At 43.6% G+C, this 27,410-nt stretch overlaps 1 protein-coding gene across 1 annotated transcript in view; it reads right to left on the bottom strand.

The window, feature by feature from the left end:
- ARHGAP8 (Rho GTPase activating protein 8) overlaps window positions 1-27,410 on the bottom strand; it is a 61,762-nt gene that overhangs the window by 19,144 nt on the left and 15,208 nt on the right. Inside the window, exons 4-8 of the mRNA XM_009896322.2 lie at window positions 25,724-25,855; window positions 21,505-21,591; window positions 16,663-16,761; window positions 15,204-15,314; window positions 5,285-5,358 (exon numbers count right to left, since the gene is read on the bottom strand). Coding sequence (XP_009894624.2) covers window positions 5,285-5,358; window positions 15,204-15,314; window positions 16,663-16,761; window positions 21,505-21,591; window positions 25,724-25,855 — 503 coding nt within the window. The remainder of the gene's footprint in view (window positions 1-5,284; window positions 5,359-15,203; window positions 15,315-16,662; window positions 16,762-21,504; window positions 21,592-25,723; window positions 25,856-27,410) is intronic.

The following is a 27,410-nucleotide window of genomic DNA, read 5'->3' as shown; positions in this document are numbered from 1 at the left end:
TATTACTGTTTCATTTAGAAGTCTTAGTCATTGCCTAGGACTCTCATGTGGTACCATGGGACAACATCAAACAAAAACTGCGTTGCAAAGTGCTTCCAGCCAACAAAAGAGATGAGGTAAGAGACAGACTCGGCAGAGGGGCTACTGTGGGATAATGTTTCTACAGGGAACAGTTATCTTTCCTGCTTTCTAATTCTGTAGTGCAGTTTGTTCACTGTGAATTCATTGTTCCATCACTTCTGAGCTGCTGCTGATCTCACATGGTCTCTTTAGTAATCAGTTCTCTTTTTTTTTTGGTAGCTGTTTCCTTATTTGGCCACTCTTGAGACCAAAAATGTTTATTAAACCCTGGAAATTTTGGTAGTAATACCAGCAGTTTAGCTTTGGTTTTAACTTGTCTAAAACACAAACATGTAGCTTATACATAGAATACATAGAATAAACCAGGTTGGAAGAGACCTTCAAGATCATCGCGTCCAACCCATCAACCAATCCAACACCACCTAAACAACTAACCCATGGCACCAAGCACCCCATCAAGTTATACCTTTGAGGATACTCTCTAAAACTTAACATACTTTAAAACTAGCAATCCTACCCACATATTTCATAAGACCAGTACAAATAACAGTGTATTAACATTTGAGATAGGCTTGAAGAACACTCCTGGTCCTATGTAACCTATCTGACATCTCCATGCAGGTCTGAACGGTGTGGTTTGCAATCACCTGCATAAAGAATCAAATAAAAGTTCCCTTCAAAGATGCCTTCTGACCTCCAGGTACAAAGAAAATATGGATTTTGCCATGGAGTTTTATTTTAATGTGCATCAGCCAGCACACTCAAACTGTGGGTCAGTGTTTAAAAACTGAGAGAGCATGGCGAATTGTGTCAATCCAATTGAACTAAATCACCAGCCACATACCACCTGGCTTTTAGTTTGTCATGACACCTTGTAACTGGTCTGTAATGTGAGAGTGAATGTTTAATTAAGAAGGAAATTTCTCACTGCATGGTAGAGAGAGTGCACACACAAAATACCCAAACCCAGCTTCTTATTTTTGTCAAGCTTTCCATTTACAAACTTGGCAGCTGAATAGGTTGTGGTTTTGAGGTTGAGCACAGGAAAAAAGTGTCCTTTGGTTTGCTGGACACTATGCAAACCTATTCACAAAGAAATTTATTTTAATGGTGACTGAGGCATCAGGCATTCTGGAGCTCATTTGTGTATACAAACAGATGTAGAGGAATTTCTGCTTACAGCAAATTCTTTAGTCTCTCTTAAGTATGGGAGTGACTTACTAACTGAATTCAGTGAGAGTCATCTTGCTCAGAAATAGCTATCTAAATATGCATTTGGATAAACATATGAGGAAGAAACCTACACTCACTATTACAAGGTTAATTTGGTTGTTGGGGATGAGGACACGCTCGCTGCTGTCAGAGCCCACTCAGCCACTCAGTTTGGGAAAAGGAGTTTAGGCTCATTTGCCTCCACCCTGGAAACAACACTTCTGCAAACAGTGTTGTCTGAAACTGAGGCAGAACATTTAAAGATCAAGGAGGAAAAGGAAAAATGCTGTGGAGCAATCTGTCAAAGGGATTGGAGTCATTCCGATGAAAAAGGATGGGTGAACTTTAGAGACTGGAAGTTAACTTAGCCTGGTAGCACAGTACTGCAGGCTAACGCCTGGTTTGGATACCACCGCAGCTCCTGCACCAGAGCTCTTAATGAAATAAGTCTCAGCACTATGCAATAGACTCAGTGAGCATCACAGGGTCTCTGATCTTCCAAGACTTCGTAACCCTGTGGATGAAGAATGATTTTGCAGAAGCTTTTGTGATCCAAGTCAGTTACAGAAATGGTTTTTAGGTACATAGATGGGAAAATGTAGCAAGCTAGGGTGAAAGCCCAAACTTACTCCCTGCTAATTCTGCAAGGCTGGAAACTATGCCAAAGGCAAAAGGCATAGGGTAGTGACAGTGAATTTTTGTCACTTCCGGACGACGAACTGAAGCTTTCGCTGTGCACATGGCTGCGTCTGGAGTGCAAGGAACGCTGCCAGTCAGCCTCCCGGGGCTGTCAGTACAGGAAACCACACTCCTTGGAGTTGACAGCAGAAGTGAGACTTTCCAGTTTTAGAGAAAGAGTTAAAATCATAGCAGACAGCAGGTACAACAGATACCTGCGCACTTTTAATCAAGTGCAAAAAAATGCATGTCTATCACCTACTGCCTAGCAGCCTTGGCATGGCAGGTACTTGGCTTTCGAGCATCAGCTGGCTGAGAATGTCAGAAAACACTCTACCTGACAAGACATCTCTCCTTACAAATCTGGGTTGTGGAGATCTCCCTATGATAAGGAATATGACAGCTCCGAGCAAACCTGGGCTTGGTTGGAAAAGATCAACATTGAAAGCTCCCTTGCCTTTTTTTCCCTGGAAGCAGAGAAGGACAGAGAGCTGGGGGAAAATGAGACAGCCTGGCTAGCAAGTGCCTGGGCTGGATTGCCTATTGGTGGCCAGTGCTACCATGCCACTGACTGGGTATGGTCACAAAGTAGGACAAGGGCTTTGCTCAGAAATACTACATTTCCTCAGAGGCAAACTGTGCTGATACTGCACCAAACAGATGAATTGTTAGCCAGAGAAGATGAAGTTTGGAGACAACCCAAGGATGATTAATGCCTTCAGAATTACAAACATTTCATCTAAGAGAAATTCTTCAATGACAAAGTTGAGCCAACCTTTTCTTTTATCACAACCATGAAAGCTAAGATTTGTGCTGTACTGTGCAGCTGGCATTGCTGCTTCAGAGAACTGTGGATATTTGAGCTGAACTCAGCAGTTGTTGAGAGGGAAAAGTCTGAGACTGCTGCAATAGTGATGAGGTAAAACACTCAGAAAGAACATATGCAAGCCATGGAGGGAGTTTTGTGTCAGATCAGTGCAGGAATTACTAGGTTAGCAGTCACAGGCACAGTACCATGGGCATAAAACTCTGATCTCTCTAGAAGTTTTTAATAGGTTCAAGGAAGTGCAAGGTATGCAAAGCTCTCTTCCTCAGCACAGCCAAAAGTTGAAATCAATTCACATCACATTTTAGTGGCTAAATTCTCACTCAATTTCTAAATAATAACAGCTGCAAGAAGTAATGCTGTTAGTGCACATTCACCCTCATTTTAGCTCTCTTGACTCCTCTGGTTAGTGAAGAAGAGGTATTTGCTGATTAAGGTAACCTATAGATATGATTATTTCACAACAATTTAAAACACAAAAGTCTGGCTTTCATCTCTAGATGGGGCACGAACCAGTACATTAGACAAGCTTTAATTATCCACTTAGAATTACAATTACAGGGATTGTCTCAAGCTGCCAGTCAATGGCATTCAACATTCTTAGTAGAGAACTATTTGCATTCCCTGCATCCAATCATAATATTATACACAAGCTACATCTGCCAAATTTTCATTATCAGCAGCAGTCTGGAAACAGCACACCCAAAGAGCTTTATGGACTTGAGTAGAAATCCAGTATTTGGACCAAGAGGCTTTCACTAAAGTCTAGTAGGAACTCTTCATGTACTCTAGATCAGAAGGTACCTTTAATAGCAGAACAGGCCCCACTCCAGTATTTGACCTTGGCTGCTGCAGGTATTTGTAAGATAAATCAGCAATTTCAAGAGGTAAGGAGCTAGCTGCTCTCTAAGGAAGCATCCTTACAGAGGCTATCTTCCACTGCCTGCAGACTGTAACCAGGTATCCACTACCATAGGTATCTCTCCCATTCTTCCATGCATATAATTAATCTGCTTCACGCAAGATAGGAAGCCCAAACATGAAACAATTACTTTCTACAGAAGAATATATTTTACTCAAAATTTGCATTTTCTATTTTGTGTGCTGTCAATACAAACAGCTCTCTAAATGAGGAAAACCTCAGACAAAACAAATTTAACAGCAATATAGAAACCTGAGTCTAGTTTTTGTTGTAACAAAAATCATGCTGCTCCTCAAAATTTGCCCAAGCATTAACCAAACTTAATGACATATTAAACACCAGTGGTTTCCCTCTTAAAACAAACAAACCCAACAATCCCCTCCCCCCAAAACAACAGAAAAAAGGCCTTAATCTTCTTCACTTGACACATCTATTAAAAAATTCACACTCTTGCCTTTCAAGGATCTTAGGAATCATTCCCAGAGCTCTACCACTGTGTTAACGTTGTGCCAGCCACATAACTCAGTTAATGCTCTCTTTCTGTTCTGTCACTGCAAGAGAAGTGTACTTAGGCTACAGATTGGTTAGCAGCCATTTGTGAAATTCTGAAGCCTTGGAGCACAAAGGGCTATGGAAACATTGCTGTGATTTCCTTACATTGAGGATCAAAACATAACATCCATTACACTTGGAAAGGAATTTAAAGACTGCAGCCTTACCTCTGAATTTCTCCCTGCACACCTCTGAATTTCTCCCTCTCTCCTCTTTGTCACTGTGTAGGAAATACCCTACAGATGGCACCTGATATTTGATCCTTTGTGTTGGTCAGGTTTGTACTGGGGAGCTCTGTGGTAGAGACAGAGGCTCCAAGTCTGCCTTCTCTTTGCTCCATACACACATGCAATACAAGGAACTCAGATGTGGGCGCTTCCCACTGAACTATGGGTGTTTGTGTATCTATATAATGTAACTGTAGACATGAACTGCAGTCAAAGGGTCTGTAAATGCCAATAAAAGTACTTTGTGAAGGGAAGGCTGTTTGTGGGTTACTCCTGCAAAACAGGGTTTTTTCAATGAGGTTTTATGGCCACTAATTCTATTAACCAGAAGTTCTCATTTATTCTTACTGGGAGTTCTACTTAAAACCAACATGTGGCCATGGCACTTTGGGACATGGTTTAATGGCCATGGTGGTCTTAGGCTGACAGTTGGACTCAATGACCTTGGAGGGCTTTTCCAGGCAAAACAACTTTATGATATGATACAGGTTGATGATGTGTATGTTGAGGCACATTATTTCATTTGCTATTCCCTAATCTAACCCCAAAGTCAAACAATTTTTGTGCTTTTTTTTTTCCCCCCACAGTGGGACAATTATCTGATACTAAGCATTCCCAGTCCATGAATGATCTCAAGGCAGTGTCCAATTGCCACTCAAGTCTTCAGGATTTCATCACATCCTGTGCAGCTGTAAACTGCTCAATCAATCAGGCACTGAGTATTATATAGCTTCATACTATTGCCCTTGTTCTGACAGACACATCCCCTTTTGACACAAAACTCACCTTTTCTTTTAAGGTAGGATACAGTTTCCTTCATTACTGGGGGTATTAATTCGCCTTTATATTTGTCCTTGATACTGTCACAGGAAAAGAGAAAAAAAAAAGTAATAGCCTTTAGATGACATTTACAGACAAGGAATTCAAGGCAAGACAAAGCAGTCTCAGCAAAAACCTGAGAGACACTGGAAAGCAGATGTTAAAAATCTACAAATGAAGGAGCCTGCGCCTTGGTACCTGCACCAAAACCAAAAGTCCTCCACAACTCTGAACAGGTGCTGAACCAGCCATTGAAACAGGTGACCTGGACCTCTAGTCAGAGAGACTCCAGATGCTTTCTTCTTGCCAGCTGCAATGGTTTAGCACAAGAGCTAACCTGCCTGCTCCCCCAACACAAAAGTGTGGGAAAATGTAACACACACAACTCGGGGTTGAGACAGAAGTTCAATATAACATGAGATATCATTTTCACAATTGCCTTAGCTAGTAATCTAATCCATCTAAGAATATAAGAGTTAAGAAGAATAATCTAAGAAGAATAATCTAAGAATAGTAAGAATTAATCTAAGAATGGTTACCTTAACTGAGCCTATTTGCAGACAAAGCACAGTGAAATACAGGGGAAAGACCAGCATGAAACAGAAAACCAAACCCAGCAGCTACCCAACTGCTACCCATTCCACTGCCATGCCTGCAGAAAAAAAAACAAAATCCACACCCAAGAACCCAGAAGCAGCAACTGGAACACTGTAATCTGAACTTCAAGCCCCATAACAGTTTGCTCCAGACAGCACTTTTTGTTGTTTGAAGCTGGCCTGACTGAAGCATGGTATGAGTAACAGCAGCAGGTTCAACTCAATCCAGGACACGAGCAAAGCTATAGAACAGCAACAGCTCTGAGTAACAAAAAAGTGCTGCTATTAACTGTAACTGAAAGGGAGCCAAGGCCAGAGCAGCAGAATGATGGTAAGGACTAACTTTGCCCCAGCCTGAGATTACTCTCACTCCAATTTTGTTCCCCTCACTTGGCACACCCCAGCAAGGCTGTGCTTAACCACGACGCAGCGGTGGGGGTGGTGGCGACTCCGATGGGATTTGGTTGCATGCTGTTGGTGGAACAGGGTTTCAAGACGGCTTAAAGGCAGACAAAGGAGGAGTCTGCAGCAAATGCTTCAGAATAAATCTTGATCAAGGGATGCTGCAAGTTTAGGAGCCTTTTATCATGTAGATTTTTCTTTGTCACTCGTCTCTTTTCACGCCACAGTGTATGTATAATTAAAAGGATATTGTACTATTTATGTAGAAGGCAAAGCGGAGCAGTGAGAGTATTAACACTTTGAATGATTCCCAGAAAATGAGATTTCTTTCTCTTTCATGAGGGAACAGTTGAGGCAAAATCAAATATAGAATTTTCTTGATCTAGACAGCAGAAGAAAAATTCTCCAATTATTTTCATTATTATTACTCAAAAAACAAGAAGTAGTCTTTGGCAGTCCATAGTTTTAACAAAAGGCATGGTCAGTATCTCCTGAGTACTGTGCTGCAGTTTTACACTGATAAACTGCAAAAATCTCAGATTTGGTAGGATATTACAAATATTTTTGTATACAATTTCACATTTGATATTTAGAAGGTGATCAGCTCCACTGGCAAACCCTAAAGCACCTGCACAAATCAGCACAGAGGTGACTGCATCGTAAGAGGCTGCAAACATTGCAGCTGATCCACAGAAAATATATGCAGCTCATCATACAACACCTAAACACAGTTTTAACCTACTGCCACTAGCTCAGGTTACTCTGGCTGGAAGCCAGGCACCCTCCAAAGCTGCTCTGTCACTCCCCTACTCAGCTGGGCTGGGGACACAAAATATATTGAAAGGTTCATGGGTCAAGATAGGGCAGGGAGAGATCACTCAGCAATAACCATCATGGTCAGAATAGACTTGGGAAAATTAATGTCAGAATAGCTTGGGAAAATTAATGTATTGCCAATCAAATTAGAGTAGGGAAATGAGAAAAATACAAGTAAATCTGAAGACACCTTACTCTGACCCTTCCCTTCTTCCCAGACTTCCCTTCTAATTCCTCTGCATCCTCCCACTCTGCAGCAGAGGGGGCAAGGGGATGGGTGTGGTGGTCAGTTCCATCACACACCTCAGCCACTCCTTCCTCCTCACGGGGAGGACTCACGCTGTCCCTGAAGGTGTTTAAGACATTTGGCTGAGGTGCTCAGGGACATGGTCTACCAGCTGTGCACAGGAGATGTTAGGTTACAGTAAGACTTAATGATCTGAAAATCAGTTACAACCAGGTGATTCTGTGGTTCTTTGCACAGTATGCCCAGTGGAAATCCTCAGTAAAATTATATCCTCCCCACACAGCACTGACCAAGAGAAGGGGCTGGGAGATGATGTCAGTATCAAGGATGCCAGGGGTAACAGGAAAAGCCTGCAGCAGATCAAGATATGGGACGCTCTCCTTCCCTCCCCACCATTCCCCATTTATTTTAGCCTTTCTAACAGGGGACTCATAACAGCCTCCTTCTGTGTCAAATAATTGTGTTTCATGTATTCAGATCAATAGCCTGAACATTCAGGGCAACCTTTAGTAAAACTAGTTGTAGGCCTAATTCACTTCAATGGAAACACCATCAGGACTTTAATTTGCTTGGAAGCTACATCTTTATTATGGACACCTGAAGCTCATGGAACCCATTCTCAGTCCCCCTCTGAAGCTGCACTGATTGTTTCTGCTTTCTTAGAGCTGTTCACTCCAGAGGCACCCAACAGGAACACAGCAGCTCTTCTAAATGTTTTCTAATTATTACTGTTACCCATACATGTGTATGTCACTTCAGTGTATAAACACCAAACTGATTATTTACAGCACTTGCTCCTGCCAAGCACTGGTTTATCTGTCAGAGAGGTGAGACAAATAACTAGGCTATAATTTGTAATAATATAACCTATATATCATTTTCCTTTTTCTAGGTGAAAAAAGACAGCCATTTCTGCACTTCTGCCATTCTCTACAGGGTTCCTGTTTCCCCTGAAGGAAAGATTCCCAGAACAATAAAAGAAGTCCTCAAGATAAATGGCATTTTAAATGAGAGTAGGATGTTCACTGGAAGTCACGTGCAAAGGCCTGCTCTAGTTCTGCAGCGCTGGAGAAAGCTGGGATGCAGATTTTCACTGTACTGCACAACGTGGGACATTGGGTTCCCTTTACTGGACCTGAGGTGACAGAAAACAGTAAGGACATTACTGCAGCTAATGTAAATCAGACCAGCTCAGAGATCAATGAAACGACACCTCTGTCCTCTCTGTGTGGACCCTGTCGAGCAATCTGCATTTTTCTTGCTTTGTTCAGGATGATGTGCTGAGCAGCTGTGCTTTAGGATGGACAATGCAAACTGACACTGGAGGATCAGGCACTCCAAGGGGCAGTTTGAAATGGGAGATCTCTGCTTAGTGCCCAAAGTGCAGCTCTCTGCAACTGATCCACAGATCCGAATCTTATTGCAACAAGATGTCAGATTCAAGAAGGATCTATCCTGATAAACATAGCAGCCACGAAGAATGAGTGCCCCTCGCTGCAGGATGTATGATTAGTTACTGCAACATGTTAGATACCCAATTACTCACTTCTGGACAGCAGACAGATAGCACGAGAAGGCCTTTACGTGCAGCTCTGAAGTGTCATTAAGTATTCTGGGCTGATAATCTTTCTCTTTCTTTGCTTTCCCTTTCCTTTTCATTTTTTCCCTGCTGAGACATGCTGAGCTTTGGTTTGGAATGCATTCAAGCATGCACAGCATGCACAAGCAGAAAGATTATGACCAAAAGGAAAGCACCCTGAAATGTTTTTGATAACAATTCAACAAGCAAAAGCTGCAGAGTTGTGGCAATTCTGTACATCTTCTCTGCCCCCTCTCCCCATCCACAGCAACAGACAGAAAGCAAACCATCTCCTGTCTTCCCACAACAGATAGCTCATTTGAGATTTTAAAAACCTACCAGAGACAACACAACAATGTCAATAGCTAGTCAAGGTCAGCTCTGTGCTGGAGCTCAGCTGTAGCCTTCCCTGATTATAGAGGCAGGCAGGTACAACAACAGGGGGTCAGAGGAGCTCGCTGAACACACAGCAGAAGACAATGACACCTCTTGGTCCATACAATCAATTAGCAGTTCTTCCAAAGTGCTGCACATTCATGCAGCTTCTCTCATGCATGTTAATTGCACTCATCTGACCAACATAAGCAGAGGGTCCTCCAATTTTTTCCTTGCCTTTTGTAACATAAAATCTTTCCTAGTGGGTTTTAGAATAAAAACTTTGGTTTTCACCCTGGCATGCAGCACAAACTGGCAAGGACGGATTCCAAGTAGCCAATTCCTGCTGCTCTACATTTTATGTGTGAAGGTAGCATTACTGGAAGATCAGAAGAATAGTGCTGCTGCATCATCACAATATGTGACAGTTACTGGTGAGGATCAGATCATTGTCATAGCACTGTAGTACTCTCCTCTGCCAGTGTATGATCACTACAAGCTGGGACACTATACCTGAGAAAGTATCACAGCACTTAGAGGATGGCCAAGGGATCAGGCCCAGCCAGCATGGGTTTAGGAAGGGCAGGTCCTGCCTGACCAACCTGATCTCCTTCTATGATCAGGTGACTGCCTGGTGGATGTGGGGCAGGCTGTGGATGTAGTCTACCTGGACCTCAGCAAGGCCTTTGACACCGTCCCCCATGGCAGACTCCTGGCCAAGCTGTCAGCCCATGGCTTGGATGGGAGCACACTGCGATGGGTTAGGAACTGGCTGGAGGCTGAGCCCAGAGAGTGGTGGTGAACGGTGCCACATCCAGCTGGCAGCCAGGCACCAGTGATGTGCCCCAGGGATCAGTGCTGGGCCCCATGCTCTTTAACATCTTTATTGATGATCTGGATGAGGGCATCGAGTCCATCATCAGTAAATTTGCAGATGACACCAAGCTGGGGGCAGGAGTTGATCTGCTGGAGGGTAGAGAGGCTCTGCAGAGGGACCTGGACAGGCTGGACAGATGGGCAGAGTCCAAGGGCATGAGATTGAACACATCCAAGTGCCAGGTTCTGCACATTGGCCACAGCAACCCCAGGCAGTGCTACAGGCTGGGGTCAGAGTGGCTGGAGAGCAGTCTGGTGGAAAGGGACCTGGGGGTGCTGGTTGATGGTAGGCTGAACATGAGCCTGCAGTGTGCCCAGGCAGCCAGGAGGGCCAATGGCATCCTGGCCTGCATCAGGAACAGTGTGGCCAGCAGGAGCAGGGAGGTCATTCTGCCCCTGTACACTGCACTGGTTAGGCCACACCTTGAGTCCTGTGTCCAGTTCTGGGCCCCTCAGTTTAGGAAGGAGGTTGACTTGCTGGAGCGTGTCCAGAGAAGGGCAACAAGGTTGGTGAGGGGCTTGGAGCACAAGCCCTAGGAGGAGAGACTGAGGGAGCTGGGGTTGCTTAGCCTGGAGAGGAGGAGACTCAGGGGTGACCTTATTGCTCTCTACAGCTACCTGAGGGGGGGTTGTAGTGAGGCAGAGGTTGGTCTCTTCTCCCAGGCAACCAGCACCAGAACAAGAGGACACAGTCTCAGGCTGCGTTGGGGGAGGTTTAGGCTGGAGGTTAGGAGGAAGTTTTACACAGAGAGAGTGATTGCCCATTGGAATGGGCTGCCTGAGGAGCTGGTGGGGTCGCCGTCGCTGGGGGTGTTCAGGGCGAGGCTTGACAGGATGCTTGGTTGCAGGGTTTAGTTGACTAGATGGTGTTGGATGATAGGTTGGACACGATGATCTTGAAGGTCTCTTCCAACCTGGTCTGGGCTATTCTATTCTATTCTATTCTATTCTATTCTATTCGATTCTATTCGATTCTATTCTATCATGGTATGCTTGTCCTGCTCTAACACTGCTCCTTGCCACCTGCAGCTATTGTCTTCTAATGGAGACTTAACACGAGTCTCGATAAACTTATCAACTGGCTCATTACAATTGCTACTCCCTTCACACTATCTGCACACAATCTGCCTGAATTATCAAGTTAGAGAAGGACATAATAAACACTGAATGTTCACTCTGTCTCACCCACTCTATGCTACATGTTCTTAAATACCTGCCTACTCTGAGCATGGACTCCTATTACACTGCAACTGGAATATTAAGTGTGGGAAATCCTCCCCAGGAGGACTCTCCTCTCCCATACCCTCAGGAACATTGGTTCCAGTTGTGTTATTTTGTATTTTCAAGAAAATCACATAGGGTTTAACATGAGCTCAAACCACTACAGTTGCAATTTGGCAACCTGGCAATCCAGGCCAGGGATCAGAAATGCTATGGGAAAGACTGTCCTTTAGCAAACTGGAGAAGTCTGCTCTGTGTATGTAGTCATAAGGAATTTAATAGGGAAGATTAGTTTCAGTGACAACTTTCGGACCAGGACAATGTGGTACTAGACTCAAGTTCTAGCTGCAGACCAAATGTTAAGTCCTCACATGAGCTCACAATGAGGAAGGTGTGCCAGTTCAGAGCTGTGCCTAAGAAAGTACACACTTAAATCCCAGCCAAGTAAATGTAAATAAAGCTTAATATGAAGTCAGCTTGGTGTGCTTTAGTTTTTTCCTCCTCACAAAGAAATTAGGCTAACACTGAGGAATTAGAGAGATCTAAAGCAAGCCATTTTAAATTAAGCTTTTGCATCCTGAGTGTATGGCAGTGACATCAGAAAGAAAAGTCTTCAACTAACCTCATAACAAGTCCTTCAGCTCACTTGTAAATTAAACCAAAGTCAGTATAGATTACACTTCAAAGAATTATACTCCAGACTCTCACACACTGTCCATGATGTTAAAATGCCAGGTTGCATTATGGAAACTTGAAAATCTGACTCTACAAGGTTAAAAATGTCTTTATGACTTAACAGATTGCTCCAAGACACCCATTCATCAGTGGCTAGATTGAAACTTCCTTCAGCTTTGAGCTTCATTTTGCTGTGCTAACAAAATGGTTTCCCCATGCCTGATGGACAAAAGTGAGATATTTTGAACCAATGCTTCTTACTCTTCCAGTTTTTAATTACAGTTCTGGAAAGCAAAGGTATTAAGCAATATAAGCTGAGAAAGAAAGTCACATGAGAAAGTGTTACCAGAGGGAGCATTGCCTGCTCCTTTCAGGAAGGTGCATTGGAAAGGCTACAGCATTATCACCTTCCACAGCTAGAAGTCACTGGGATCCCATTATCAAACACCTTAGCAAAACTATGTCACCTATGGGGGCTTTGAACAAATCCCATTCACCACCCTTTTACAGGTTGACTAAAACTCATTCTCCCAGAAGTCCTGAATCTGTTGAAACCTCAAGCCTGAAGACAAAGATAGCACATTTTTTCACTAACTAACGAAATACACAGTACACACTCCCACAAGCCTAGAGAAATCAGTCTCCCAGTACCTCTCTTCCTTTCAAGGGAAAGCCTCACCTAGAAGACAACTTCAAACCTGCCTCACCATTTTGCCATTACAGCCCATCAAGAACAGTAAAAGAGAGGATATTAACACAAGCAATTAATTCATGATAAAAAGTAGTTGATACTTTTTGGGGGGTTCAGATTTTAAAAGCTCCCAACCTGTATCTTTCCCTCTCCTCCTTTACCTTTCTTCACACAGTGTAAATTAATTCCTTTATCTCTTACTGAGAAGTTGTAGGGGGCCTGTTTAACTGTAAGTTTTAAGTGGTAATGCCACAACATCTCTTCTGCAAGAGGAAATCTGGACAAGGAGGGGCAAAGAGAAGGAACAAATATCCCCATGTATGCCCATTTTGGACATCTGAGTGCTGTGAACTGCACCCACACATGGAAGGCATCTGTCTGTCAGCATCTCCATTGCTTGCACTAAATCTCTGGGTCAAAAATGATAGCAACGCCTTGCCTGGTGTTTCTCCACCCACAGCTCTCCAAAACCAAGCTCTTCATGAAGTAGTCACCCCTTTTATACTTAGATTTTCCTAAGGCGTGTGGCAAGGACATGATTTGATGACTGTAACACAGATGGAAAGTGGCAGAGCCTGGAAGAGTGACCACCACACCTTCACCATGTGCAGTCCAGTGAAAAACAATGTTTAGTGTTCAGGCACAGCCAGAGAAATCAAATATGACTAGCAGATGGCAAGAGTGGCACACAACATGCTGTCTGACTGCATAAGTCTGCAAGAAGTTTGACACAGCTACTTGAACAGTCAAGCTGGGCTGGAGGTGACAGTGTGCCTGCAATGAGTCCTGGCTTTACTATTGCAGCAGTGGCATAAAACATAGTCCTTTTTAATCACCTACTGATATCACCCAGATATTCTCCCAATTAGGGAAGCCAGTTAGCCATGTTTCAAGCATTAGGTTGAACTCTAAAGAGGTACCATAAAAGTTAATGTCAGAGTAGCTCCTGCACAATAGATACTGATTGTACTAATTTCAGGCCTTCCACAGAGGAATAATGCTTAACATTCAACCGGGGGAAAATGATATTATATATCTCATTTACAGCTGAATCATTAGGACCAGAAAGTAGACTGAGGGTGGGAGGAGACTCGACAAATGCCTGCATTGCCTTCGCCGAACGTGACCGATATTCCTTAGCTGATTTGGGGAAGGACGCCACAGGAAGATGACAAAAATGACTGTGGGCAGGAAGCTAGGAGGTCTTGTGGGTTTGTTATTTTTGTTTTGTGGAGGCCTCTTTCCTTAACCAAAATTCAGTCTTGCAAGTGCTACTGCCATCCCCTTCCTGGTGTAAAGTAAATTGTTTTTTCTACCACACACAGCGCTGTAATCTGTGTAAACAGCTGTCAGGGCATTTCTGGAAGAGAGTGATTTTATTCATTTCATAAAACCCTCATCAGAACAATATGTCAGCAACAAAACAACAATATATAAAGGCTCAACCATCCAGTTGAGCAGCCATTTTGGAAACTGAAGCTCTGCTTCTGGCCTTTGCTATCTCAAAAACATTTTCACATTGCCAGCATCCACCAGGTAACACTTTAGGCTGGGGCTCTGTCACATATGAACACATTTCTGAGCAGTGGGAGAAAAGCTGTTGCAGCAGTTTGGGATGGGTGACCCCCCTGCTGCTGCTGCCACTTAAGGCACACCTCTGGTGTCCCAAGGGTCCAGCCCAGTGAGTGGACACAGGAAGCTGCGTGTTTCATCCCATAATGTCCTGCTCCCTATAAATCTACTTGCAGAGTCCTGCACTTCCTCTTTCTTCCCTCACCACTCCTATGGAGATGCTTCCTATCAGGTAATGGAGAGGGAGTCATCTTCGAGGCCTCTTGGGGCCTGGCTAGGCCTAATGCCTGGAGGAGAAGAGGGAAGGGCAATCTCAGATCTGGCCAGCTGAGATTAGCCTAACAGTGGAGGGGAGCAGAGGAGGAGAAAGAGCCCTGGGGGTTTTGGGTGTAGCCTCAGGTGGGGAGAGGAGAGTGCTGGGATGCTTCTGGGTATGCTTTGGGATCTCCTTTTGTCACTGAGCTTGTGGTTGTCTGTAAAACACTCACTGCTTTTCCATTTAAACTTTCCACCACTTCTGCAATCTGTTTTGTGAGTCTCATTTTTTGCCCTGGTGGGAGGTAGGGAAGGATCAGCCTTTCAACCCACCACAGCTGTGCAGCCACATGATCGCTAACCAACTGTAAACATGAGGACCAGGAAGGTCACTGGGACCGCCAGACCTGTCCTGCATTCATAAACACTACTGCCTAGCCTCATAGTAGTGTGGCCTTCAGAAAGAACGAGAAACCAAACCTGTAATAGAAACAACATCTGCATTCTGCCTGGTGAGGCTGCACATCACAGAAGGCTGCAGGGCAGAGAAATCTTGCACTTTAAGAAATCTCATGGCTTACTATTGCAGGCTGACTCCAAATTGCTGGGTAGGTAGCGGTGGCCGTGGCGGAGGGACCTTAACGACAGGTGGCAGCTCTCCCTTCTGCTTCCTCCGAAGGTTTTCATCATGTCTGCAAAACCCAAGAAATCATTGATTTTCTGTTCACCATGGCTGACAGACTATATATTTGAACAGCTAGCAGTACTGCTCGTGATGCTGATCTCTCCTGATAATACTTTAAATGCTGCAAGTCTTAAAAAATGTATTTAATTTAAACATTAGGGAAATTGTTAAGTAGCATCTGTGGCAGAACACTTAAGCAAGACACAGAAAGAGCTCTTTTGTTTCAGTCAGTGGAGCATGGTAACAAATGGGTCCAAAAAATAGGAACACGCTGCAATTTAACAGCAAAATTCAAACCTATTTGCTACTCAAAATACAACTTCCATTTCTCTGGCAACCATGCAATGTAATTTATAACCTTAGAGCTGTAAGGTATTTGATGTTATTCCATATTTACACAAAAAGTGTGTAAAAACCCACCAGGCATCAGTAACAGTCATAATCAAAGCTTCCAGTGACTTTCATTCAGCAGTGACATAAAATCACTTCCTGTCAGTACATCAAAGCATTTCCATGTAAAGTGCTGTGCCTAAAAGACTGTTATTGATACTAATACTGGCACTTGACAATTCCAGCCCCATGCATTTCTCTCTGTTTTTCTCTCCTGCCCATTCTCCAGTACCCCTCCCTAGCACACACACACACACACAATAAAAAAGCACTGGAGCTGCTAACACGAGATGCACCCATAAAGTTTAAAATCAATCAACACTTAGCTGGCTGGGAATACTTTAAGCAAAAGGAAGTAATTGAATCTGTCACAATATGCAAGTAAGGAGGTCAGGATTTCTTTTTTTGTCCATGGACATTACACACTACTCATGAGCATATGATGACATATGGATTGGCTTTGCTGTAACACCCACACAGAAACTGCAATCACAATAAGAATGCACTCCACAACTGAGAGGGAGATGTTCCAAACCTGTAGAAAACTATATCACATTCTCTTCTTTAAGCGCCTGACATGCTTCATCACATCTTTGATGCAGCTTTCAGAGTGAAATCCAGCCAAGCACTAACAGGTAAATTAGACTTTTAATCACTGAAGAAAGAGAATTAGATTCTGCTTGGAATACAGTGAACAGGAAGCAACTCTAGGCCGGATGTTAGGAAGAAGTTGTTCACAGAAAGAGTGATTGGCCATTGGGATGGGCTGCCCAGGGAGGTGGTGGAGTCACCATCACTGGAGGTGTTTAGGAAGAGACTGGGTGGGGTGCTTGGTGCCATGGGTTAGTTGATCAGATGGTGTTGGGTGACAGGTTGGACTCGATGATCTCAAAGGTCTCTTCCAGCCTGGTTCATTCTGTCCTGTTCTAAAAGGTGAGATGATGTATATGAATCTTTCCACATACCGGATGACTTCTTGAGGAATATTTAGCTGCTCGTACTTGAGGTGCTCCCTCAGCTCACTCAGGCAGTTGAGGTAGGTGATTTTTTTCCCAAACTTGTGGCTAAATAAAAGAAAAAAAAAACAACAATTGAAAAAAAAATATCACAAAGGAGTATAACAATCAGTGTGGGAGGAACATTTACAAAGGGTTTAGTTTCTATTACAAAAATGTAAGTGTTGCTGCAACTCAAAATTAGCCTGTAATTGAAGCAGCAGGAGAGTTAAGATGTGTTTCATTTCATATGATCAAACATATACAATGCAGCCCGAGAGTCTGATTTGAATAAAAATAACTGAGTTCCATCCCAATGTTTTGTGATTTGCATAGATATGAAAAACACTGCTTTGAAAGCCACTGAAAAGCAGGTTTCATGCAGCATTAGAAAACTCTCCAAAAGAACTGTTAGCCTAGGAGGAAACACTACATGGCCATCAGAACAAAGCTTGTGCTATCTAGGTACTCCTCCCTACCAAAAGACAAAATAATGCGACTGTAGACACAAACTATAAAGCAATAAGTGATAGGTAAGATTCTCAAAGTCTGGATAGTCCCTTGAATTGTGCTGGAAGGTGTCCAGAGAAGGGCCATGAGGATGAGCAGAGGGCTGGAGCACCTCTCCTATGAGGACAGACTGAAGGAGTTGGGGCTGTTCAGTCTGGAGAAGAGAAGGCTCCCAGGTGACCTCATTGTGGCCTTCCAGTATCTGAAGGGGGCTACAAGAAGGCTGGGGAAGGACTTCTCAGGATCTCAGGGAGTGATAGGACTAGGGGGAATGGAATGAAGCTGGAGGTGGGGAGATTCAGGCTGCATGTGAGGAGGAAGTTCTTCCCCATGAGAGTGGTGAAGCCCTGGAATGGGTTGTCCAGGGAGGTGGTTGAGGCCCCGTCCCTGTAAGTGTTTAAGCCCAGGCTGGATGAGGCTCTGGCCAGCCTGCTCTAGTGTGGGGTGTCCCTGCCCATGGCAGGGGGGTTGGAACTAGATGATCCTTGTGGTCCCTTCCAACCCTGACTGATACTATGATGCTACAAATTATTGGACCAACAGCTTTATCTGTTCTGAAAAGGGCTGGAGAGCATCTAGGAACAGCAGGGTGTTGCAGTATAGGGCTGTTGTAGAGGTGTTTGACCACCCTGAGCACAGCTTCCAGCACAAGATGTAAGCAGGCAAAGACCTGTATTATGTTATACAGCAGGGCTATAAAGTCTATCAGAAGGCACATCTGTCACATCTTAATTGGTTATTTTCTACTGGCATGTGTGTAATGAAGGCATACCACAGGCTAAAATAACAAAACAATATTTTAACACATCCAACCAAATTCTGCCCAATGTCTTCCTTCAGTCACAAGATGTTTACACTCCTTTCTGAGTCAGTGACTAAACATAACCTTCCAAAGCTATCTGAAAACAGCCCTACGAGTTGTAGGGAAAAGCCTTCCAAAGATGAAGCTCCAAGCATCACTACTTAGGTCTTGAGGTTCAGCCAGAACAGGCTGAGGTGTTCAAAGAAAGACCAGCAACACATGGTCTGAAATAATTCCCTGGTTTTCCACAACACCAAATAGCTGTTCCCTAATGAAGTATCAAGCAAAACAGTAGGTGTTTTTGACAAGTGTACTCTGCCACAGCTTACTTTGATAAGAAAACAGGAGAAAAAGTCTTTTGCTTTAAGGACTTTATCCCAGGATTTCTGAATACACATGCACACTCGCCCTCTAGTGGGAGATGGTACAAAGAGAAGTCACTTCGGCCTTTCAGAAGCTCTTCATTGAAATTAGAGCAATTTTGCTAACAGGCAAATGATTTGTGATGAGGCACAGATATCAGTCTGGGCACGTTGTAATTTCAGACCTCTTCAGTGTGTCTTTTACTCAAAACAGCCTGGGATCTCAACAGCTTACCTATGCCATGGCTTAACACAGAACCCCGCACATCACCACCATCGCCTCCTGAAGGTGGATCTTACGCTCACACTTTGCTCACATTACCTCACGCACAGGAATGTGCTACTCCTGCAGCTTGGAGAACACATATTTGCCTTTACAAATCCCCTCCTTGCTCATCACTTTTGGGACTAGAAAGAAGATGAACTAACATCTGGAGCTTGAACAATTTCAATTATTTACATTTTCTTAAATGCTTTCCAATACAAGCATGCTTTTGTTCTTCACTCCGATAGCTGTCATTCCTCCAGTCCTTAGCAAACACAATGTTCATGTAAAAGTACTTAGGCCATGTAGAAAAGATAGCAAATGTACTTACAGACCTCTGAAAAATAAATGCATGTTTGATGCTATTTTTATTGAAAGCACTATCGAAAAATGAACCTGGGCTGTAATTCAGTAGCTCCAGGAACGAGAAAGCACAGAGGATTTTTCTCCCTTCTTTGTGTGAGCTTTGGTTTAATACTGACACTACATAAAAGCATGGCATGCTAAGATAATATTAGTCTAAACTGGAAGAAAAGGGTACTGTGAACACATTTGAAATGGCATTATGCAGTAAATTAACAATGTTAAGTTTCAGTCTTTCCTGAGAGCATAATTTAGGGATGCTACATGGGCACTGCCACACTTCAGTTTTAAAACTCATTTCTTATGTTCTCCCTTAGCTGACAAACCCAAACTTGAGTCAACCCAAAACACAAATGCATGTGAGCATTTGGCAATCCAATGGCTTTAAGGAATATAAAGGTTTGGGGTTTTTTATCTCCTTACTTCAGCTAAATTCTTCCTTCTGGCTTATGAACCTTTCCAGAGTTTTACTCATCCTTGCAACTGCTTTCCAGAGTACACGAAGTTTTGTTTCTGCTAGTCACGTATATTAACAACAGAGAGAAAAGTGCTACTAACTTAGACTCAAAGCAAGTATCCAGGTACACAGTGGTAAAAGATGAGTGCAAACAGGAATCCTCATGGAATCAGGGTGTTCAGAAGGTCAAAAAAAATGATGCATCCCAGAAGACAAGTGTTGGCTTGAATTCTCAGTGCTAGCTGCAAATGCTTAAGCTTATCAGCATCATTCATTTATGAGGACACAGTCTCAAACTGCACCAGGGGAGGTTTAGGCTGGAGGTTAGGAAGAAGTTCTTCACAGAAAGAGAGTGATTGCCCATTGGAATGTGCTGCCCAGGGAGGAGGTGGAGTCACCATCACTGGAGGTGTTTAGGAAGAGACTGGATGGGGTGCTTGGTGCCATGGTTTAGTTGATTAGATGGTGTTGGGTGGTAGGTTGGACTTGAAATCTCGAAGGTCTTTTCCAACCTCGTTAATTCTATTCTATTCTATCTTCACACAGTAAACAAGAATTTAATTGTCAGTGTTTCATACTGCTTCAAGAAAAAAGTTTTCATCTTCTTTACACAGACATAGTAAGATGCTGAGAAAATGAGCATTTGGAACAGGCATCTGTAAACTGTTCTTATGTAAGACTGAGCATACCTGCTGTGCATCTGACTATACTGAGTGTAGTAACATTCACAGGCTGAAAACTACCCCAAACCTGCTTGCCTTGAGCTACGCCTAAGGAGCAATCAGCTGCCTCTAATAAAGAGGTCAGTTTCACCTAAGTGCTGTAACAGCCACCCAGCCTTTTTTCCTGGTTTGCTTGGTTTGGGGGTTTTGTTGTTGTCAATTCTTGTTTTTCTAGAAAGCTTTCCACACTCATTCTGCAGCAAATACTGAGCAAAAAAAGGGAAAAAAAACCAAGACCAACCAACCAAACCCCAAACACAAACCAACCAACCCACCCCAACACAACGCACACCAAAACCAACCAAAACAGCAACAAAAAAAGTCCATCCCCACTCCTGAGGCACCATCAGCTATTGGCCGTCCTCTTTCTGTCACACTTTTCTCGTCATGGTTCTATGTCCTGGATTTCTGCATGTATTTGACTGCCAGTTAACATTAATGATCTATAGTTAAGTCTTCTTGTTTCAAGATCAGCATATTCTGGAATGATTTTTAGCTGTGTCCACTTCTTTATTTTCACATGCTTCCTACATGACTTGATCTGTCAACAAGTTAAACTTCCCCTTTCTAATTAATTAGCTATCAGTCAGGAAATCAATCAATTGCAAGCTACTGCAGTGGAGATTTTCAGCTGTTTAATCCTCCAGCCCTGAGGGACATTCATACCAGAATCTGCAAAATGCCAGAATTACTTTGTAAACAGCAGCAGTTCAGGAGCAGAAACTGAGAAGCCCAACCATCCCAGCACTTAGCCATATCTACTCATTGGTGTCCTTTCCTTGTAGCTGGCATCAAGTTTTGCCATGCAAACAAAAATAACAGACCAGGAAAATATATCCACTTTCACCATTGTACCTTCCATCTCAAATTCTTATGGGCACTTCAGGCCTTATGCATTAACTTTGACCACACAAATAATATCATTCCTATTCATCTCAGTACTTGAGATCAGAGCGAAGGTTAACCATTTGTTACTCTCTCTACCCTACGAGCTAGTAACTCCAGTCATGGACCCAGTTGTATTGGGTGAAGTGCTGTCAACCAGGACAAAAAAAGCCATTGGTAGCTCACAGAATAACTATGTTTTAAAGTGATATTTATGTTAATATACCAGTGAAACTACTATGAATTACTATTTCCTCTTCTTAGAAAGAACTCTCTTAGTCATACACAATCTTAAGCTCACCTTACTCATTAGTTTAAGACAAATTAAATGGGTATTGTGCCATTACCAGACATATTTTACCTCAAATCTTTTTAAAAGCAATTTATTACAGAACAAACCATCTTTAAACCAAGCAGGAAAAAGTGCTGAATAAACTGTGAAGTACCTTATAAGAGGTTTAAAGATATTCCACAGAATCTTTATGAAGTTGGTTGGATGTACAACATAGAGTGCTTTCAGGTTTTTCTTATACCTAGGAACAGAAAATGAAATTGTCAGAAGACTCTTGAATATCACAGACAGTAGAGCTGAATGCCCACAACTGAATGGGAAGCATTGTTACAGGAGCACTATATGGCATTCTTTTCAAATACATTTTAAAAGACCTAATGCAGAAGGAAAAAGAAAAAAAAAAACACTCCATTGTAAAAAGTGGTCACTTTGGATGATACAATCCTAAGTCAAGACAACAATTTATACTCCTAGCCAGTGTTTGCTGCATCACAGATTCAACACCAAGGGACAGATGGGGAATTAGGCAACTTGTGGTACAAAAAATGTACCTGCCTGCATCTCCCTTTATTTTCTGCTTGCAGAAATAACAAGTTGAAGAACATTTAGGAAATTTCAGCTGTAAAATTTACCTCTAGCATTTTATCACTACTTTTGTCTTGCATTGCTAGTACTTACTAGCCAATGGCATCCTGGCCTGGATTAGGAACAGTGCGGCCAGCAGGAGCAGGGAGGTCATTCTGCCCCTGTACACTGCACTGGTTAGGCCGCACCTCGAGTCCTGTGTCCAGCTCTGGGCCCCTCAGTTTAGGAAGGAGGTTGACTTGCTGGAGCAAGTCCAGAAAAGGGCAACAAAGTTGGTGAGGGGTTTGGAACACAAGCCCTACGAGGAGAGGCTGAGGGAGCTGGGGTTGCTTAGCCTGGAGAAGAGGAGGCTCAGGGGAGACCTTATTGCTCTCTACTACTACCTGAAAGGAAGTTGTAGCCAGGTGGGGGTTGGTCTCTTCTCCCAGGCAGCCAGCACCAGAACAAGAGGACACAGTCTCGGGCTGTGCCAGGGGAGGTTTAGGCTGGAGGTTAGGAAGAAGTTCTATACAGAGAGAGTGATTGCCCATTGGAATGGGCTGCCTGGGGAGGTGGTGGAGTCACCATCATTGGAGGTGTTCAGGAGGAGACTTGATGGGGTGCTTGGTGCCATGGTTTAGTTGTTTAGGTGGGTTGGATTGGTTGATGGGTTGGACACGATGATCTTGAAGGTCTCTTCCAACCTGGTCTATTCTATTCTATTCTATTCTATTCTATTCTATTCTATTCTATTCTATTCTATTCTATTCTATTCTATTCTATTCTACTAAAGGTGAAGCCAACTGCACAATGTTTTATATTGTGTGGTCTCCTTTGTATGAAACAAAAGCCCTTCTCCATTCCAGCTTTGCTTGATTCTACAGTGTCAGGTCACGATACACACAAAATAGATTGTAAGAGGCTGAAACTGAAATGGAAACCTGGCTATACAAAAAGATTCTGCTCTTATTCAGAATTACTGCAAAATTAAATTGAGAAAAGCATAATGAAATATCCTGCTCTGGTATATAAATTGTTGCTTATTACTTTGCCAGTAGGAAGCACCTCTTCCAAGTACTCATCACTCATTGTTAGAAAACAATGAGTAGAAAAGAATCATGGTGAACTGCTAAAACCTTCTGGTAGCAGGTTATGGTAAGAAGGGCAAAATGGACAGACTTCACAATTAAAACAGTTTTTTCCTTTGCAGTTTTAATTAGGCCCATACATCTTGGAGTGAAAAAGCCATTATCATACACAAGTAAACAGCTATTCCTGTGCAACTGACACCACTGTGGCTAAGAACCCAATGCCAACAATAAGAGCTAATAAGCACAACACCTGAGTTGCTGTACTGAAGTATTGATTTTAAGTTTGTTTTGTACCTTGAAGCATTGAACACAAGCCATGCTTCATAGTTTCCCAGACTACAATTAAATGCCAAAAAGACTTTGATGAGCCACTGGTGTAAATCTTCAAAGTGAGAGCCACTGTTTTGAAACTATTCTTGTTGAACATTTGCTTGCAAATTGCTAGAGCCCAGGTGGCCAAGAAGGCCAATGGCATCCTGGCCTGGATCAGGCCAGCAGGAGCAGGGAGGTCATTCTGCCCCTGTACACTGCACTGGTTAGGCCACACCTTGAGTCCTGTGTCCAGTTCTGGACCCCTCAGTTTAGGAAGGAGGTTGACTTGCTGGAGCGTTTCCGGAGAAGGGCAACAAAGCTGGGGAGGGGTTTGGAACACAGCCCTGTGAGGAGAGACTGAGGGAGCTGGGGTTGCTTAGCCTAGAGAAGAGGAGATGCAGGGGAGACCTTCTTGCTCTCTACAACTACCTGAAGGGAGGTTGTAGCCAGGAAGGGGTTGGTCTCTTTTCCCAGGCAAGCAGCACCAGAACAAGAGGACACAGTCTCAAGATGCACCAGGGGAGGTTTAGGCTGGATGTTAGGAAGAAGCTCTTCACAGAAAGAGAGATTGGCCATTGGAATGTGCTGCCCAGGGAGGTGGTGGAGTCACCATCACTGGAGGTGTTTATGAGGAGACTTGATAGGGTGCTTGGTGCCATGGTTTAGTTGATGAGATGGTGTTGGATGATAGGTTGGACTCGACGATCTCTAAGGTCACTTCCAACCTGGTTTGTTCTATTCTATTCCAATTAACAGCATCCTTTGTAATCTCCTCTGCCCTCCATTTCCTTTGACCCCAAAACACACATGTGAAGACAGTCTGAAAGGCGGGTTGTGGGCTTGCCTTTTTTTTTTGCTCTGGCTACTACAGCTGAACATCCCTGTTGGATTGTGAATACTCCTTTGAGCTTCTTGATGACAGCGTGCTATGAAGTTCCACCTGTGGATGAAAATGATGGGTGTGCAGCTCTGCCCAGCTGCCCAGGCTTTCCCTGTGCCTCTTTTGCTGTCTTGCTTGCTTGGTCAAGCTGAGGGAACGGAGAGAACTGATGCTTGGCATAAATGACAGTTGTGTTGTGTGCTTATAGGCATGGCAAAGAGTAGCAAAGAAGCTATTGCCCTCATACAGCAACTGCAAATTTGGCTTGGGTTTCTCCCAGGAGGAAAACAGAATGAGAATTGCCAGGGTATGGCAAAAGCCAGTACTGTACTTCAAATCTCTCACCAAAAATAAAATGAGATCCTTTGCCTTTCCTCTCTCTTACCCAGTCCCAGGAAGACCTGACACCCTGTACTAACCACACTGAGAAAAGCAAAAGTGAGCTTCTCTGGTCTGTTGCCGAGTGGAGAGCAATACCACAATGAAAGCACTTAGAGGCTTCAGATGACAGCTTCCTACTGCTGCTCTGATGGCTGCTATAGACAACCTCATCTTGCTTAGTGGGTTTTAGTGTTTTAGGACGTTATTGGGTGAGATTCAAGAGAGAGTGAGCTCTGGCACTAGATGACAGAAAGGTGGTGTGCACATCTCAACTTCAATTTTCAGAAGAGGGTATGAGTATTTCATGGGGACTGCTCCCACTCCTCTGTAGCAACACCCAAGAATCTTTTCCATAGCTTCTTTTTCTTAGATTTGCTTCTTGTTCCAGCTCTCAAATGGGGTGGATGATCCATCCCCCCAACACACACGCGTGTTCACTTTCAGGGAAAGGGCTACATTTTCACTTTCAATCTCCTTGCCCTCTTGAGGCCAATAGATAACCAAGTAACAACTTTCAAACCAGTAAAAGGCCTACTCATTTCAAGATGAACTTTCTGCTTGGTTGGGTTCTGTGCACTTCCACAGAATAAACACCAGAACATTATAGTTTCCACTTTTAAAAAGCTATTTACCTAGAAGCTTTCATCTCGACTACACCCTAACCAACCAACGCATGAGTTGCAGCCACTGTTCCTCCAAAGGTCAGGCACACAGGAGCACAGCAGCTCCTGCAGGAATTCACACATGCCAGCCTGTGAGATAAGGGCCGTTAAAAACTAACCTTTCCTTTTTTGTACACAACCTAGCCTTGGGCTGATCAAAAGTTCAAACAGGACTGTGAGATAATCAAGAATGATGTCACAGAAGGTGTCACAAGTATCTTGTTAAACAGCGCACACAAAAGGAAAGGCTCCTGCCTTTGTTCCCTTTATACCTTTGAATCACCACTGCAGCACTCTGGCCACTCCTTTGTTCTGCACAGAAGACACTTAGAAGAGAACTGCCAGCAGCAGTACCAGTACCAGAATTCGCAGAGGCAAAACGAACTGCTAGCTGCGGCGGATCAGGAAATCCACTTCCTCCTTGGAAGTTAGTCACAGACATTACACAACCAAAACAGCAAACCAAATCTTGCTGAGACATACTTCCTGTCAAATTCTTTGTAGGCTGTTTGCAACCATTTCAGAGAAGGTTTATTCAGACTCTTCAGGCCATAGTGAAAGTAGACAACCGTATAATCATTCTCTACATACTGGTCCAGAGTATACTTCAAGTATCTGAGGAGAAAGAAAAGATGTTACTTTTAAGAGAGTTTACTGGATGAGATTTTTATAGCAGTAACTGAGAAAGAAAATGTGCTAATTTGGCACAGAAAGCTAGTGACTGCAAGTTCATGTTTGCTTCAGTGTATTTATCTAACAAGTTAATCTTTCTCTTGTGGCAGTGTTGCAAATAATTCCACATCACCGCAGAGCCTAACACTTTCAAGAAGAGGTTCAGCTGCCAACGTGATGCTCCTGAGTGAGTAATTGAAAGATGAAGACAGCGTGGCACAGGTCTCGGGGAAGCCTGATCTACTTGAGGATGCCCCTGCTATTGCAGAGGGGGATAGACTAGCTGACCTTTGGAGGTCCCCTCCAACCCACACCATTCTGTGATTCTGTATTTTCAAAGAAGTTACAAGAGATGCATTTGATTTCCCTTTTCGCCTGGTCTTGGTAAATTCCTTCCTTTCAGCCAAGCAAGCAATGTCATTTTGGCTTTTCAGAGTAATAAAGAATGAATCTTGGTGGTGTTGTTTTCCCCTCAATTTAAAATATTTTGTGATTTTAAAGAATCCATTTGCCCTAATGGCTGCAAACTACAACTTGTTACTGTAAACAATAGATTGAAAACAAATTGTACATTGTAAACAACTATACTGAATATATTTGGCTTTCCCTTTTTTGTGCAGTGGAGACAGCATTCACAGATCATTTCCCTTACAACTAATTTAAAGACCTCACCATGAGCCAGCAATGTGCACTTGCAGCCAAGAAGGCCAATGGTGTCCTGGGCTGCATCAAAAGGAGTGCGACCATCAGGACAAGGGAGGTGATTCTCCCCCTCTACTTTCATGAGACCCCACCTGGGGTACTGCATCCAGTTCTGGTGACCCCAGCATAAGAAGGACATGAAACTATGGGAGCAGGTCCCAAGAAGGGCCACAAAGACATAGGGAACATGCTCCAGCCCTCTGGGGATAGGCTGCAAGACTTGCAAGAAGGACATCGAGACACTTGAACGTGTCCAGAGAAGGGCAACAAGGCTGGGGAGAGGCCTTGAGCACAGCCCTGTGAGGAGAGGCTGAGGGAGCTGGGGTTGTTTAGCCTGGAGAAGAGGAGGCTCAGGGGAGACCTCATTGACCTCTACAACTACCTGAAAGGTGGTTGTAGCCAGGAAGAGGTTGGTCTCTTCTCCCAGGCAACCAGCACCAGAACAAGAGGACACAGTCTTAAGCTGTGCCAGGGGAAGTTTAGGCTGGAGGTGAGGAGAAAGTTCTTCACCGAGCGAGTCGTTCGTCATTGGAATGTGCTGCCCAGGGAGGTGGTGGAGTCACCATCCCTGGAGGTATTCAAGAGGAGACTGGATGTGGCACTTGGTGCCATGGTCTAGTCATGAGGTCTGTCGAGACAGGTTGGACTCGATGATCCTCGAGATCTCTTCCAACCTTAGTGATACTGTGATACTGTGAATACTTCAGCCTGAAGAATGCCCCAGGGAGACCTCACAGTGGCCTTCCTGTACATGCCTACAAGAAAGCTGAGAAGGGACTTTTTGCAAGGGCTTGCA

This window comes from Dryobates pubescens, chromosome 27, assembly GCF_014839835.1.
Source record: "Dryobates pubescens isolate bDryPub1 chromosome 27, bDryPub1.pri, whole genome shotgun sequence".
Lineage (NCBI taxonomy): Eukaryota > Metazoa > Chordata > Aves > Piciformes > Picidae > Dryobates > Dryobates pubescens.
Note: the sequence above shows the minus strand (reverse complement) of the source record. Positions and strands in the feature narration are given on the sequence as shown.